This window comes from Betta splendens, unplaced genomic scaffold (genome assembly GCF_900634795.4).
Source record: "Betta splendens unplaced genomic scaffold, fBetSpl5.4 scaffold_29, whole genome shotgun sequence".
In the NCBI taxonomy this organism is placed as follows: Eukaryota; Metazoa; Chordata; class Actinopteri; order Anabantiformes; family Osphronemidae; genus Betta; species Betta splendens.
Window position 1 is genome coordinate 173,631 of NW_026577848.1, and position 13,016 is coordinate 186,646.

At 50.5% G+C, this 13,016-nt stretch overlaps 2 protein-coding genes across 3 annotated transcripts; both read right to left on the bottom strand.

Moving 5' to 3' along the window:
• Positions 1–532: 532 nt before the first annotated feature.
• Positions 533–3,118, bottom strand: LOC114850817 (C-X-C chemokine receptor type 4-like). Its single transcript, XM_029142400.3, has 4 exons — positions 2,342–3,118; positions 1,773–1,981; positions 1,407–1,690; positions 533–1,313 (listed from the first exon to the last, which is right to left on the bottom strand). The coding sequence occupies exons 1-4, from the start codon at positions 3,116–3,118 to the stop codon at positions 718–720; spliced, it is 1,866 nt and encodes a 621-aa protein (XP_028998233.1). The 3' UTR covers positions 533–717.
• A 3,923-nt stretch (positions 3,119–7,041) lies between these two features.
• LOC114850818 (uncharacterized) lies at positions 7,042–10,164 on the bottom strand. 2 transcript variants are annotated; one of them, XM_055506739.1, is made up of 4 exons: positions 9,154–10,164; positions 8,965–9,049; positions 8,052–8,874; positions 7,042–7,959 (listed from the first exon to the last, which is right to left on the bottom strand). In XM_055506739.1, the coding sequence occupies exons 1-4, from the start codon at positions 9,777–9,779 to the stop codon at positions 7,238–7,240; spliced, it is 2,256 nt and encodes a 751-aa protein (XP_055362714.1). In that variant the 5' UTR covers positions 9,780–10,164; the 3' UTR covers positions 7,042–7,237. The 2 variants fall into 2 exon arrangements, with proteins under 2 accessions (XP_055362714.1, XP_055362713.1); XM_055506738.1 differs by having other exon boundaries at positions 8,052–9,049.
• Between the last annotated feature and the right edge of the window lie 2,852 nt (positions 10,165–13,016).

Sequence of the window (13,016 nt, forward strand, 5' to 3'; positions counted from 1 at the left end):
GACCTCTCTGTGCTCGCCTCTCTCTCACAGAGAAGAGGTGAAGTGTGGAGCTGGTGGACGGACGCACACGCATCACACGCACGCTCCCAAGTTTAAACCAGACGTGTGAGTTTGACACAGCTGGCATCTCACACCTCCCCGTTTCGGTTTTCAACAAAACTCGAATGTGTTCATGCTCTGGATCAGTTGGCTCAGATGGCAACTCACGAATCAATACCAACTCTTCAATCAACAGGTGTAAACTTTTCTAAAACAATGTTTTTTGAGAACCTGGACAATCCTGGCAAATTAAATGAATGTAGGATGAAATGTTTCTGACTTGTGTTTGTCTAGTTTTACCTTTCCTGACCCGTCCCACTCTTCTCTGATAAGGATTAACTGGTTTCCGTTCCCCATCTCATTAGCTGGCCTCATTAAAGTGTGTTTTTGTTGCACTGATACTCATCTGAGAGTGAAACCTAGTGAGGGTTGAGTGATAAATGTCTCAGGAGGCTCAAGAAACCAAATATTTTCACAATAAGAGTCACATAAATGTTGTGCTTGTTTGTTTTATTACAAATATGTACAAAAAACAATCACAGTTGCTCGCAAACAATATTTACACAAAAAATCCCACAGTAAGGCTGAAGAGGAGTCGTGGACCAGCACTCTGCTCTTTTCTTCTCACACATACAGATAAACACACAATATACACACGTGCACTAATAAAGGCAAACACTAGCTGGAATGCAAACTAGACGACTCGGACTCTGTGGCGGTGGAGGCCCCCGCTCGTCTCCGTGGTAAGATCTTCAGGCTGGAGGCTCGGCTGAGAGTGAGGGCTCTGCGGGCTGAACTCTTGAACCCGGCCCCGAGGAAGGCGTACAGCAGCGGGTTAAGGCAGCAGTGTGCGAACGCCATGGGCTCGGCCACGACCAGCCACATGCTGAGAACGGCCTCCAGCCGGCAGCTGCGCGGCAGGACGTCCAGGCGCAGCAGGGCGTCCACGGAGATGCCCACCCCGTAGGGCAGCCAGCACACGAAGAAGCACAGCACCAGGGCGATGGTGGTCCGGACGGCTCGCCGCTTCTGCCTCTGGCCCCCCAGCGGGCCCCGGGTCAGCCGGGTCACGATGACGCAGTAGCACACCAGCAGGACGATGCCGGGGATAACCAGGCCCACCACGACCAGCTGCAGATGGAAGACTGCGACCCAGAGAGTAGCGCTGTGTGCTGGGTATAAGCGCTGGCACAGCATGGCCCCCTCGCCTCTTTCCTGGGTCCTGGCAAATATTAGGTCTGGCACCGCCAGCAGGCCCGCGGGCAACCAGGCACCTGGGGGGACGGGGGGGGGGGGGGGGGGGGGTGTCATTCAGTAAGACAAACAGCAGAGGAGAGACCTGGATGCGGACAGGGGCTCACACTCACCTACATACACCAGCCTATGGGCCAGCAGCTGCCGCAGCCTGCCGGTGTTGGTGTCTGTGGCCCGGACCACCGCCAGGTACCGGTCAAGGCTGATGAACGCCAGGATGAGCACGCTGCCGTAGAGGTTGACCGTGTAGATGACTTGGACGCTGATGCAGGCCACCTTCCCGAAGCGCCAGTCGCCCAGGGCCGCGTCCACAGCCCAGAACGGCAGGGCCAGGACGAAGAGGAGGTCGGCAGCGGAGAGGTGCAGGCGGTACCGGTCCGTGAGGCTGCACTTTGACCTGGAGATCAGCAGAAAAGTCCAGTCAATTTTAATGGCGCCTCTCCAAGCGGCGCCTGTCGATGCCCCGTCCTTCCCCTCACCTGCGCTGGCAGCCCAGCACCACGACAACAAGCCTGTTGCCTGTGATGCCCAGGATGAAGATGATGGAGTACACCACCGGCAGGAAGATCTGCAGCAGCTCAGTGGTCTTCACATACTCCACCTCACAGGGTTCCTCCAGATCCCCCCCGACCTCGCCAGAACCAGAACCCGAACCTGTGTCATTTAAGTCGTCTTCATTGATTGCCATCTGTGGGTCGATGAAAAGTAAAGAAGTGCAAACAAAATAATGCGTGCTCATTTTTTTATTAATCCATGTGTACAATCTGACAACATAAAAGATACAAACAAACAGAGTAAGGCAAAGCCTGCAACTTCATTTATGATGCAATTCAAAACAACCACAACAATCTTTACGCACAAGTTGTCTGTTCACATTGATTTGGGCCGTGTCACCGGTCACAATTTTGCTGAAACTGATCACTGTGAGACATGTGGTGCCTGGAAAAAAAAACTTTCAAGAAAGCCATCTGTTCATATTCAGCTGAGCCATGAATCTGTCACCGGTCTTGATCGTGCTGTAATTGTAACCGCTGCAAGCTCGTATCACCTGTCCTCCGGCGAAGCCTTGTACGCTCTCCACTATACACACGGCGTGCCTGACAACGGTCCTTAGAAAGCTTTTCACATTTTCATTTTCCACAACAGCGCTGATGGTTGAAGCGTCAAAGTCCTCGTTGACTGCCGCTGCTGCACTTTTCCTCATGTCATCCGTGACTTCGTGATAGCCAGCTCCGTTTGCTATCAGGGTCATCATGGACAGTATACTCTGGGGCGTGTAAGGCGATACGAGTTGAAACACATCAAAATCATGATCGTGCTTAACAGCTTGTATCAGCTCCTCGATCGGGTCTCCTCCGAACTCGCAATTCACTCTCCTGGTAGCCAGCAGCCCTCCCCAGATGCCCTTGTTGACAGACAGGTCGTAACCTGGGTCTACTTCCACTTCCATTTGCGCCACAATGTCTTCTCTGTTTGGAAGCTGCACAGTAAAACGATCTCCCTGCCTGAGCGACTCGTGTCCCGTGTTGATTAGTTCCACTTCGTATAGGTGTGGGGCGTTCAGGAACGGTCTGTTTGCAATGGAGCTGCTGGCGGCGCACACCGCCACTTCTTTGAGTTTTCCTAAAAAGCCGGCACTCAGTCCATGCAGCGTTGGCACGTACGAATCCATGTCCTTGACAAAGTGGAACAGGCCACCGGGTAGATAGTTCTTGGCAAACTCGTACTTGTAGCATCCATAAGGGACATCGGTGGTACCGGCTCGACGCTCCCTCAGATTGTACGCATAGGTACGAATGGGTTCGTGTATCCTTGTGGACGACATTGGCGGTTATGACTATGGAGGCGCACGTCTGGGTCTCGAGGATAGGATATTGGCAGCCAAATAAGTAAATAAATAAGCAAATAAAGCAGTCAGCTTCGAAATAGGAACCTCTCCGGTTGAGGACGATCTCGACAGCTTGGGCGGTACGGTGTGTTAGGCTGCTTGAGAACAAGTGAGACTGCTGCGAGTAGCTCCAGGAGTATAGGGGCTTTGATGCTGTTGAGTCTGAGCAACCTGATGGTAAGCAAGTTAAGATTCTCGTCAGAAAGTACTCCAAAAGTCTGAGAAAACCACGGGCACCACTTCAGAACAACATAAGAACTGAGATCGTCCTGCTCGTTAGGCCGAGGTGGTGTCAGACCATCATTCGGCTGGCTCTTTGAACTTTTCTCGTTGAACGTGAACAGTCGCACACGGTTAGGCTCCTTCTCATAGTCTTCAGTTAGTTCCTTTAGAGACTTGGATGACGTGAGGCATATCAGCTCCTCTAATGTTAGGTTAGGCCATCCGGCTGCACCGGGCGCCAGACTTGTCATTGTGGTGATGTGTTGTTGTTGTTGTGGGTGGACATGGAGATCTGACCTGACTCAAGGGGTGTGTGTCAAGATGAATAGTTCATCTCCACCCTCTTACGATAAGCCACCAGTCTTTCGTCGTAAAAGTCTACAACGCCAACCCTCTCGGCAAAGTTGCAGTTTGTCATTCGGAGATTCTCTCTTTTCACCACCCTAGTTAGGACAACGTACACCGAGGGCTTTATCGGTGACATGGAGAAACATCTTGGCGGGCGGTAGAGCACTTGGCCACGCACGGTGCTGCCTTGGCAGTCGTACGTATTCATCGCCAGCAGACACGCCAGCGGGTGCGTGGTCACCGTCCAGTTCATGTAGTTCCACTGCGAAGGAGCGACCTTGTAAATGGTCCCGGTCTGATCCCCCTTCACGTAGAACTCGTTAAATTGTTTTGCGTGGTTGAAACCAATGCTCTGCACTACACCTTCTGTGTCTGCGATGGCAGGACGTCGCTGCTTCTCAGCCCCCAGTTGAGTGTCCGCCAAGCACAGCGACATCTTTTTCTTGCTTGCGATCTGTATGCCGTTAAAGTCCATGTGCCAGATCATTCGCACCTTGCAACCCACCCACAGTTTGTCCACCGTCAGGTAGTCCCTTTCCCCGGGAGGGGGAGTCCCTTGGCGGTATCTGGGCACCGAAAAGAGCTTGGGCAGCGTCTGAGCAGCCTGCTTCAGCACTTCGTACCATGCGCCAGGCCCCTTAGAGCTCGCGCGGTTGCGAACGATACTGACAAACTTGTCCGCGGCGCATGCTTTCTTTGTCACCTTGCTCATGTAGGCCGCCGTGTAGGCACGCTGCTGTTCGTCCTGATGGAAGATCCGCAGCTGTTTGGGTTCGTAGTCAGGGTTCATGACATCGGGCTCCCCGACGGACACCTGACTCCTGAAAATGCGCTGGGACTCTTTCGTGACCGTGTTGAATTGAAGATACGTCACGGCCTCCGCGTAACCCGGGTCCTCAAACTGCCGCCTGTTGACAAAGAGCTGAGTGGCAGACGAGAGGAGGCCCTCGAAGCGCCCCGTTTCCCAAATGCGCAGGCTAGATCCCACGGGCTGCAGTTGTGAGACGCTACCGGAGAAGACTATCAGAGGACCCTTACCCGGGCCATAGAAGAGAGCCAGGCAGCACAGCATCCTCTCCAGCAGGTCCACGCTCATCAGACCGTACTCGTCTACAATCAGCACGTTCGCCCCCAGGAACGGTGGAGGCTTCAGCTCCCGCTCGGCGATTGTCTTTTCAAAGATTTTGCTGCACACCGCGCACGACTCTGGTCTCAGGTGTCTGCACGAGTGTCGTCCAATCACATTGTTCTGCGCGCTGGACGCGGTGGACCCTCGCAGTGTCTCAAAACTGGAAAGTACGTGCCAGTGTACTTTGCAGTAGGCCCGAGTAAAGGCCTCGAGCGAAAGCTTGTCGTCCAGGAGGTCCTTTGTGAAACCCATCATCTTGTGAAAAGTGTAGACTTTGTCCAGTAAGCACAAATCCATCAGAGTACCTGCTGCCTTATTGGTCATGGCGCTCACGGTCACGCTCATGTGCATGCTCTTGAGTTTTTTCTCCAGCAGGGTTATAGCGTAAGACTTGCCACAGCCAGCGTCGCCACTGAGCAGAGCCAGTGTCACACGGTCGCCTCGGGACATTTGCAGCTTTATCATTTTCCTAACCCATTGTTCCTGGCAGTACCTCGACATGGCCAACATTGCCTTCGCTCTCAGATCCTCCTCACTTACGCGTGGCCTCTTGCTCCCAGATCCCGCCGCATCACCTCCCGTTCGTCCGTGTAGCTTGGTTGAGCCTGTACTCATGTCTGTGTCTACCAAGGTCACACCTTTTTTTTTGTTTCAATTCAGTCCCTTTCTACTTGTAGAGACCTATAGAACGGGTTGATTGTTGGACCAGGTTGAATCGAACAACACACGCTTTTGAAGAGGCCCCGGCTCTGAGATGGACGTTGACCCTTGTTGCCAGTTAGTCCAACTAACAGAAGACCTCCCCTCTTTGTCCTGATCTTCCAGGCCTCTGCGTTTCATGAACACTGAGAGGGAATGCTCCAAATTAAGCGGGTCCCGTTGGCGAGACAACACGTCGCCATCTGCCGCTTTCGCTTTTGCTGAAACGCCACTCTTGTGACGGGGGGCCTCAATCCCTTCCAGTACAGAGCGTAAGACTACGCTTCTGACACGTCCAGAATCTCCTTGAGAGTCACTCTGATCCGCGCCCAAGCCCGACGTGAGAGGCACATACACGACACCTAGAGTCTCCCTGACCTGCCGAGCTCTCTCTCGCACGCGTACAAAACTCTCGTAGGCTCTGGACACCGTGTCTCTGAACAGCGTGACGTAAGAGCTGTACACACTCTTGCTCGTGTGTAGGGCCACTATTGTCACTCCTCCCTTGCCTGTGCTGTTCATCACGTTCAGCAGCCCTGTTAGCACTTCAATCAGCGGAGAGTGCGCCCTGTACTCAAACAGAAGCCAGGCAAAGTCCTCGGTGTCCACCCTGTCCGTGGATTTGTATTGATTGCCGTGCACGTAGGCTCTGCAGAATCCAAAGTGTTTGGCGTACCACTCGGGCTCCAGTTGAGAGAGCATGATGTTTATGTTCTCCAAAAGCACGCTGAACCCAGTGGCCAGTTTATCGCCTATCCTCATCTCAAACAGCTTCTGTAACACGCCCGCCGGAGTAACACATTGACCCGGTCTGAACATGCGATCCTCCGGCAGGGACACTGCGAGATAATGTTTCCCCACCCAGTCTAAATGAGGGTGAAACTCATCCGCGGGCGCCCCTAGGGCTGCTCCCCCGGGCTCTGTGACAGCGGCGGTAGTCTCGCTCACCGACAGCCTTATTCTTAAGGCTTCTCGTTCTTCGCAGGCTTCCTGGAGAGCCTCCCTCGTGTTCTCCAGCTCCTTTTGGCACAGTTCGAGTTCATTCAATGTATGCCTGTGAGCTTCGCTCACAGCGTAAATGGAAGCGTCGTCCGCTTTTGAGTGTTCCCCTCTCTCACGATTCACGTTAAAACCCACTCTGTCATGTAGAGCTTCATTCCTTTGGTCACACTGCAGATCCAGTGTCCTCTTGAGCTCCAGAATTTCACGTTTTAAGTTTGCTATCAGTTTCATGTGAGAATGATCATTGCACTGATCAGACGACTATTCTCGTGCCCTCTTTCTGCACACGGATGAACTTCTACTGCGGGTGAAAGGCATGACTCCGACGCAATACTACTCATAAACAAGGAGGAACAAGCCTTATAAACATCATAAAGTGGCAGTACACCTGACGTTTGACTAAGAATATCACAATGGTGACACTACATTGCAATAATAAAAAAAGACATCTCTCGGTAAACACTGTGCCAGGAAAACTTTATTTATCCTTAACATGAATGTTTAAACAACAAAAAGAATAATAAATTGACTTAATGATACGTGCATAGTTTGGGACATCTATCTTATCTTTACATTATGATATTGAAGACTACACCCGTTGTTTTCAAACCGGTTCCCATGACCCGTCTTGAGTAACTGCAGTGTCGCCATATATTTCAAAAAAATTGCTCAGTATATATTTGTGTGAGACCGTTAGCCTCCTGATGGTCATTGAAACTGTTAAATTCATCGACAATATTGATGTAACATCCTTCCGAGTTCTGAACGTAAGGGCATTTGAACATATCGTTGGTGTGACTCGAGTTAAAATGGTAATTTACATTGTTTCTCGCTCGCCGCTGGACGACTTGGGGGTTCACTTTCTCCATCCCACTTTTGTAAGCCAGCAAAGCTATGATGTGGACCAAGGTAGAACCTTCAGAAGGTTTACAGTCCAAAACCACTTTGAGCTGCCTCTCTTTCTGGGATGCGTACTGGACTGTAAACCACCTTGCCAAAAAGAAAACCATGTTTCTAAACTCTTTGCTTGAGGTAATGGGTTTTAGTGTGGTATCAACGAGTGGGACCACTTTAGGCAGCCCTCTCTCGGGCACCAAAGTGCACCACATAGCCAAGATGACCTGCTCCTGTAATACAAAGCAGCACCAGTGAAACCTGACATAGCCCAGGCGTACATTGAATAATTTTGGTAAGTTTTCATCGGGACCAATCATCGTTTCGGTCTTTGACGGAGGACGACTTCCCACCAGAACATGATCCCAGAAGCCCTTTATGTGAGGGATGCATACGTATCTGTAGGCCATCTCTTCTGGCAAAGTTTCGCTTTCCCAGTACTTGAAGGACATGCTGTCGTTCCTGTCGATGAGATGCTTGAAAGCTACGTAGAAAAGGAAACGTGCTCTCAGTTCAGGGTTCAGACAGACAGACAGACAGACAGATAGACAGACAGACAAAAAAAAATTGAGTTACCAGTGTGTAGATCTGGGTGAGCCTGCTCCATGATCTGCTGCACGTGCCTGTTGACTTGGTCATCCGTCTTAAAATGGTCATCAAGGTTGAGTTTTACGTCCCAGTCTCCTAGACCCTCTAGCTCGGGGCAACTGGCTATCGCGTTAACTAGGGTGCAGATGGGGCCTTGTTTGGATGACACATTGTGCATACGGCAACCTCCTTGCTCGCGATAACACAGCGTGCAGATTACACAGCCGCACACACATTGGACGGGTCTGTTGAGCTGAATCAAGTACTCGCGACAGATCACAGCCCTATTGAAAATCATCTTGCAGACAGAACACAGTATTGATCGTTTCACCATAGTCAGCAAACTCCCCGTTCCATCCTGATGGTTGGGAAGATAGGGGGCGTGCTGGAGTGTAGGCTGTTCCGCAGTTACCGGCAGTGGATTGTCCGTTTGAACATCGTTGTGCTCGGGGTGTTGGTTTTGTGGAGTTGAGGGCTGCACCTCAAGCCCTGGATAGGCTTGAGCGAGAGGTGCCTGGTGCTTCCATGCAGTGGAATATGCGGGCTGTTCCACAGTCACCGGCGGTGGGTTGTACATTTGCGCGTCACCTTGCTCAAAGTGTTGGTTTTGTGGAGCCGATGGCTGACGCGATACGTGGGCATAGGGCACCTCAAACGCTTGAAGCTGTGGGGCGAGAGGCGCATTGCCTCGAATGTGAGAGGAGCACTGTGTCAATGATTCCACAGGTAGAACCTGGGGTGTGTGCAGTGCATCCTCAAGCTGGGGTTGATGAGGGAAAGAATGGCACTCGTTTGTTGCAGGCACTTGTTCCTGGGAAAAGGTGTACATTTGAATAATTGGAAATGCGTCCTCTAAGTTGGTTGCCTCAGACATAGGGTGTGGTGGCTCAAAGGCATTTACCTCTGCAAAGAGGCCCATGTTGTGGCAGTCCTGGAAAGATGTTGGAATTTCACCGTCCAACAGGGATTGCAGTGCAGTCGTCGTCCTACAGAGGAGAAGAAACCATTAGAATAGAAACTGTTACCGCAACGTAAGGAAAGACAATTGCAATTAAAATGATTATAAGAATAAATGAACTTTACGACATACATAGGATTTTGTATGGCAGCAACAGCAGCGTCATCCTCTGTGATTTCAGAATCCTGGTGGTCAGGTGCGCCACCCTGAGGCACGCTCAATGATTTTTCGCCGCATGGTTCAAGCGTTGCTCGGCTTGTTGAGGCTGTCTCAGGTGTGGCGTTTGGTATAGCAGCAACAGCAGCGTCCTGCTCTGTGACTTCAGACGTGGCGACCAAATCCTGGTGGCCGGGCGTGCCACCCTGAGGCGCGCTTAATGATTCTTCGCCGTATGGTTCAAGCGTTGCTCGGCCTATTGACAGGGTCTCAGGTGTGACATTTGGTATAGCGGCAACAGCAGCGATGATTTCAGACGCGGCGACCAAATCCTGGCAGCCAGCGGGGTCATTTTGAGGCTCAGCTGAAGATTCAAGCACTTCTTTAGCCCTTGACAGGAGCGAGGACTTGTGTGCATCATCGGCAGATTGCACCTCTGTGCCAGACACAGGATCTGTCTCAGTAGATCCAGATTTAGCACGAATCATCTCTGTGTCAGCTGTGCTGGAATTACTTGTGGCGTCTACAGCCTCAGCGCATTTGGCCTTTGAAGCCTTCTTTTTAGACTGGAGCTCAGGAGACACAGTGTCTTCTTCAAGCATCGAGGTAGCCACTCTGGTATGATTTGGCTTGGAAGGTACCTTCTTAACGGCAACAAGGTAGTCAATGTTTGTTTTTTTTACAGTCGTTGAGCCACCGGGACTACAGGAACTGTCTGAGCCGCTGCCTGAGCCGCTGCCTGAGCCGCTGCCTGAGCTGCTGTCTGGGCTGCTACCTGAGCTCCTGCCTGTGCTGCTGCCTGAGCTGCTGCCTGAGCTGCTGCCTGAGCTGCTGCCTGAGCTGCTGACGCGACCACCGGTTTGCTCAGGGACCTGCACCTCTTCCTCGCTCTCTGCTGCAAGAACCTTGGATCTCTTTCTGCGGCGGCCGTGGTCGACGGGGAAATCTTTTACAGGACCCTTTTCCTCCACAAGCACTTCTCTGTTGGAGCAGAGACGCGGCCACCGGTTAGCTCGGGGGCCTGCACCTCTTCCTCGCTCTCACTGTCAGTTGCAATGTTCCTGGATACTCGTTCATCACGGAGATGCCTTTCGCTCTTCCAGGGTCTCTTTCTGGAATGACCGGGGACAAGGTGGCGTCGCTCATGGTCGGCTGGAGAATTCTTTGCACGGTCCTCCTATTTCAAATGTCTCTTGGCTTTAGTCCGGTCTTTGCGCACGAGCACTTCCCTGCTGGATACCCAGGGCCTGCTAGACAGCTTCTCACCGGCTCTCCTACGCTTTTGAGCCTCATCTTCCGCCCTACGACTGGCAGGTGTAAACGTCTTGGAGTAACACTCCAAGTCATTGTATCGCCGTTCGCTCATCCGGGGTCTCTTTCTGGAATGACCAGCTACTGGTTCGGAGTCAAAGTCCTTCCACGTGTCACGCCAATCGACGTGGACTGGGGAAGTCTCAGGAAATTCTTCCGCTCTACGCTTCCTGACTTCACGCAGGCCCGTGCTAACATGCCCTTCGGTATTGTGACGGAAACTCGTAGCAAAGTTTTGAAATTGACGCTTATGTTTAGGACCCCCCTGCATGTATAAGCCAGACGTTGCAGGCGATGCGGTTATTTCACGAACGCGGTGTTCTGGACCGAGGACTTGAGTAGCTCTCTCAAATTGTTTTTTTTCTCTGCCTCTCAAAGGTTCCCAGTTTCTAGCCCTGTTGGTGGGGCAATACCTGCTCCTGTCAAAAGTGTGTGAGCGACTGTCCTCTCTTGAGTGCCCTTGCTCACTGCCACTGTTTTCTGGGAATCTGATGACATTGTAATTGTCTCTCTGTCTGCCAGAGGTCTCGTGTTGCACGGTGACACGTAGATTGCTGGTAGGTTGAGCGTCAATGGCGTGTCTCCTGTAAACGCTCGTGGGTGCAAACTGATCTTGACTAGACTTCCTGTTGTCATTCGTATGCATTTCATACCATCTTCTGTGTTGGATGTTTCGCAAGGGGGAGGGTGTTGTACACGGCTCCGTATACTCATTTTTGCCATGCTCGTACGTCTCGTCGCTCCTGGAATATCTCTGGGCCATCGTCTAAACTCGTGCTGGCGTTGTTGGATGCACAGGCAACGTGGTTTCAGAAAGTTAAAGTTCTGTCTAGCCAATATTAAGTCTGTGGAAGTTGAAACATCCAACCACGGCAAAGGTATCTGACCAAAGTTCCTTCTGTCAAGGCAAAAAAACAAACAAAAGAGAGCAAGTATCAGGACACAACACACAGGACAACAAACAGTACTGGTATTTTGACTCTGGTTTAAAGTGCAAATAAGAAAAAGCAGAAAGAAACACAACAAATATTCTGTGTATGAGAGCACTGTTGTTTAGAGACAGAGAAAGGTCAACTGCATACCTGAGTAGGCAGAGATAAGCCACCGCTTAATCTCATGGGAGCCTCCATTGTGGGCCAATTGACCCAATCACTGAATGCTACGAAAATCTATGAGTTTAAATCCCGTGAGAGCTCAAACACGTTCTGGGCGGCACGGCAGCCTCCCAGAAATTGACACATTAGTCCCAGCTGTAAAAGCTGATAGGAAGGCTGAATGGTTCTTATGTCTTCGTAAAGCCTAAATTAAGAGCTTTTGGTAGATGTAAGGCCCATTTGTGTGTGATGTTGTCCTGCTGAGAGACACGCGTTCTAATACTAACATTGTCTGGTGGCGTTCCACCACACAGTAGCCTTCAAGAAATTGACACATTCGTCCCAGCTGTGAAAGCTGATAGGAAAGTCACAGCTGAATGGTTCTTATGTCTTTTGTAAAGCGTAAATTACGAGCTTTGAGCAGATGTAAGGTCCACATGTGTGTGATGTTGTCCTGCTGAGAGACACGCGTTCTAATAGTAACATTTTCTGGTGGCGAACCACTGCACAGCAGTCTTCACGAAATTGACACATTCGTCCCAGCTGTAAAAGCTGATGGAAAGGTCACAGCTGAATGGTCTTTGTAAAGCCTGGATACAGTGCTTGAAGCAGATGTAAGGCCCATTTGTGTGTGTCGTTGTCCCGCTGAGAGACACGCGTTCTAATAGTAACATTTTCTGGTGGCGAACCACTGCACAGCAGTCTTCAAGAAATTGACACATTCGTCCCAGCTGTGAAAGCTGATAGAAAGATCACAGCTGAATGGTTCTTATATCTTTGTAAAGCCTGGATACAGTGCTTGAGGCAGATGTAAGGCCCATTTGTGTGTGATGTTGTCCTGCTGAGAGACACGCGTTCTAATACTAACATTTTCTGGTCAAGAAATTGACACATTCGTCCCAGCTGTGAAAGCTGATAGGAAAGTCACAGCTGAATGGTTCTTATATCTTTGTAAAGCCTGGATTTCGAGCTTTGAGCAGATGTAAGGTCCATTTGTGTGTGATGTTGTCCTGCTGAGAGACACACGTTCTAATACTAACATATTCATTGTTCATGAAACACTAGTAAAATAATGTGACAGTCAAACAAATAAAATGTTTGTAACTGATGAAATAAAATGACAGACAAACAAATATGTTCAGACTACTTTATTTGCAAACTCTCACTCAGATTCTCTCATTATCTGTATAAAAAACAGCTACAGAATGGAAACGTTCAGGCACGTGGAAAACCAAGTACCAAAGGCACACAGGTAGAATACACAGATGAGGCACAATATTTGGGGGTTTTGCACAACATAGGTACATAGAGACAGTCGACGTTTCTACAATTTCATTTCAAACAGTAGAAACTCTGGGTTGGCAGACACATCGTAAATGCACTTAAAATCACATAAGGACACTCATATAGGAGGTGAATAAACCCCAGAAGACA

Excerpts from the sequence above, each read along its gene's own strand:
- LOC114850817 (XM_029142400.3), bottom strand. The coding sequence starts at position 3,118 with ATGTCGTCCACAAGGATACACGAACCCATTCGTACCTATGCGTACAAT. Across the intron at positions 1,982-2,341 it reads AAGGCTTCGCCGGAGGACAG|ATGGCAATCAATGAAGACGA; the intron begins GTGATACGAGCT and ends ATCGACCCACAG. Across the intron at positions 1,691-1,772 it reads GTGCTGGGCTGCCAGCGCAG|GTCAAAGTGCAGCCTCACGG; the intron begins GTGAGGGGAAGG and ends GCTGATCTCCAG.
- LOC114850818 (XM_055506738.1), bottom strand. The coding sequence starts at position 9,779 with ATGCTTGAAGAAGACACTGTGTCTCCTGAGCTCCAGTCTAAAAAGAAG. Across the intron at positions 9,050-9,153 it reads GCTGCCATACAAAATCCTAT|GACGACGACTGCACTGCAAT; the intron begins GTATGTCGTAAA and ends TCTCCTCTGTAG. Across the intron at positions 7,960-8,051 it reads TCACCCAGATCTACACACTG|CTTTCAAGCATCTCATCGAC; the intron begins GTAACTCAATTT and ends TTTTCTACGTAG.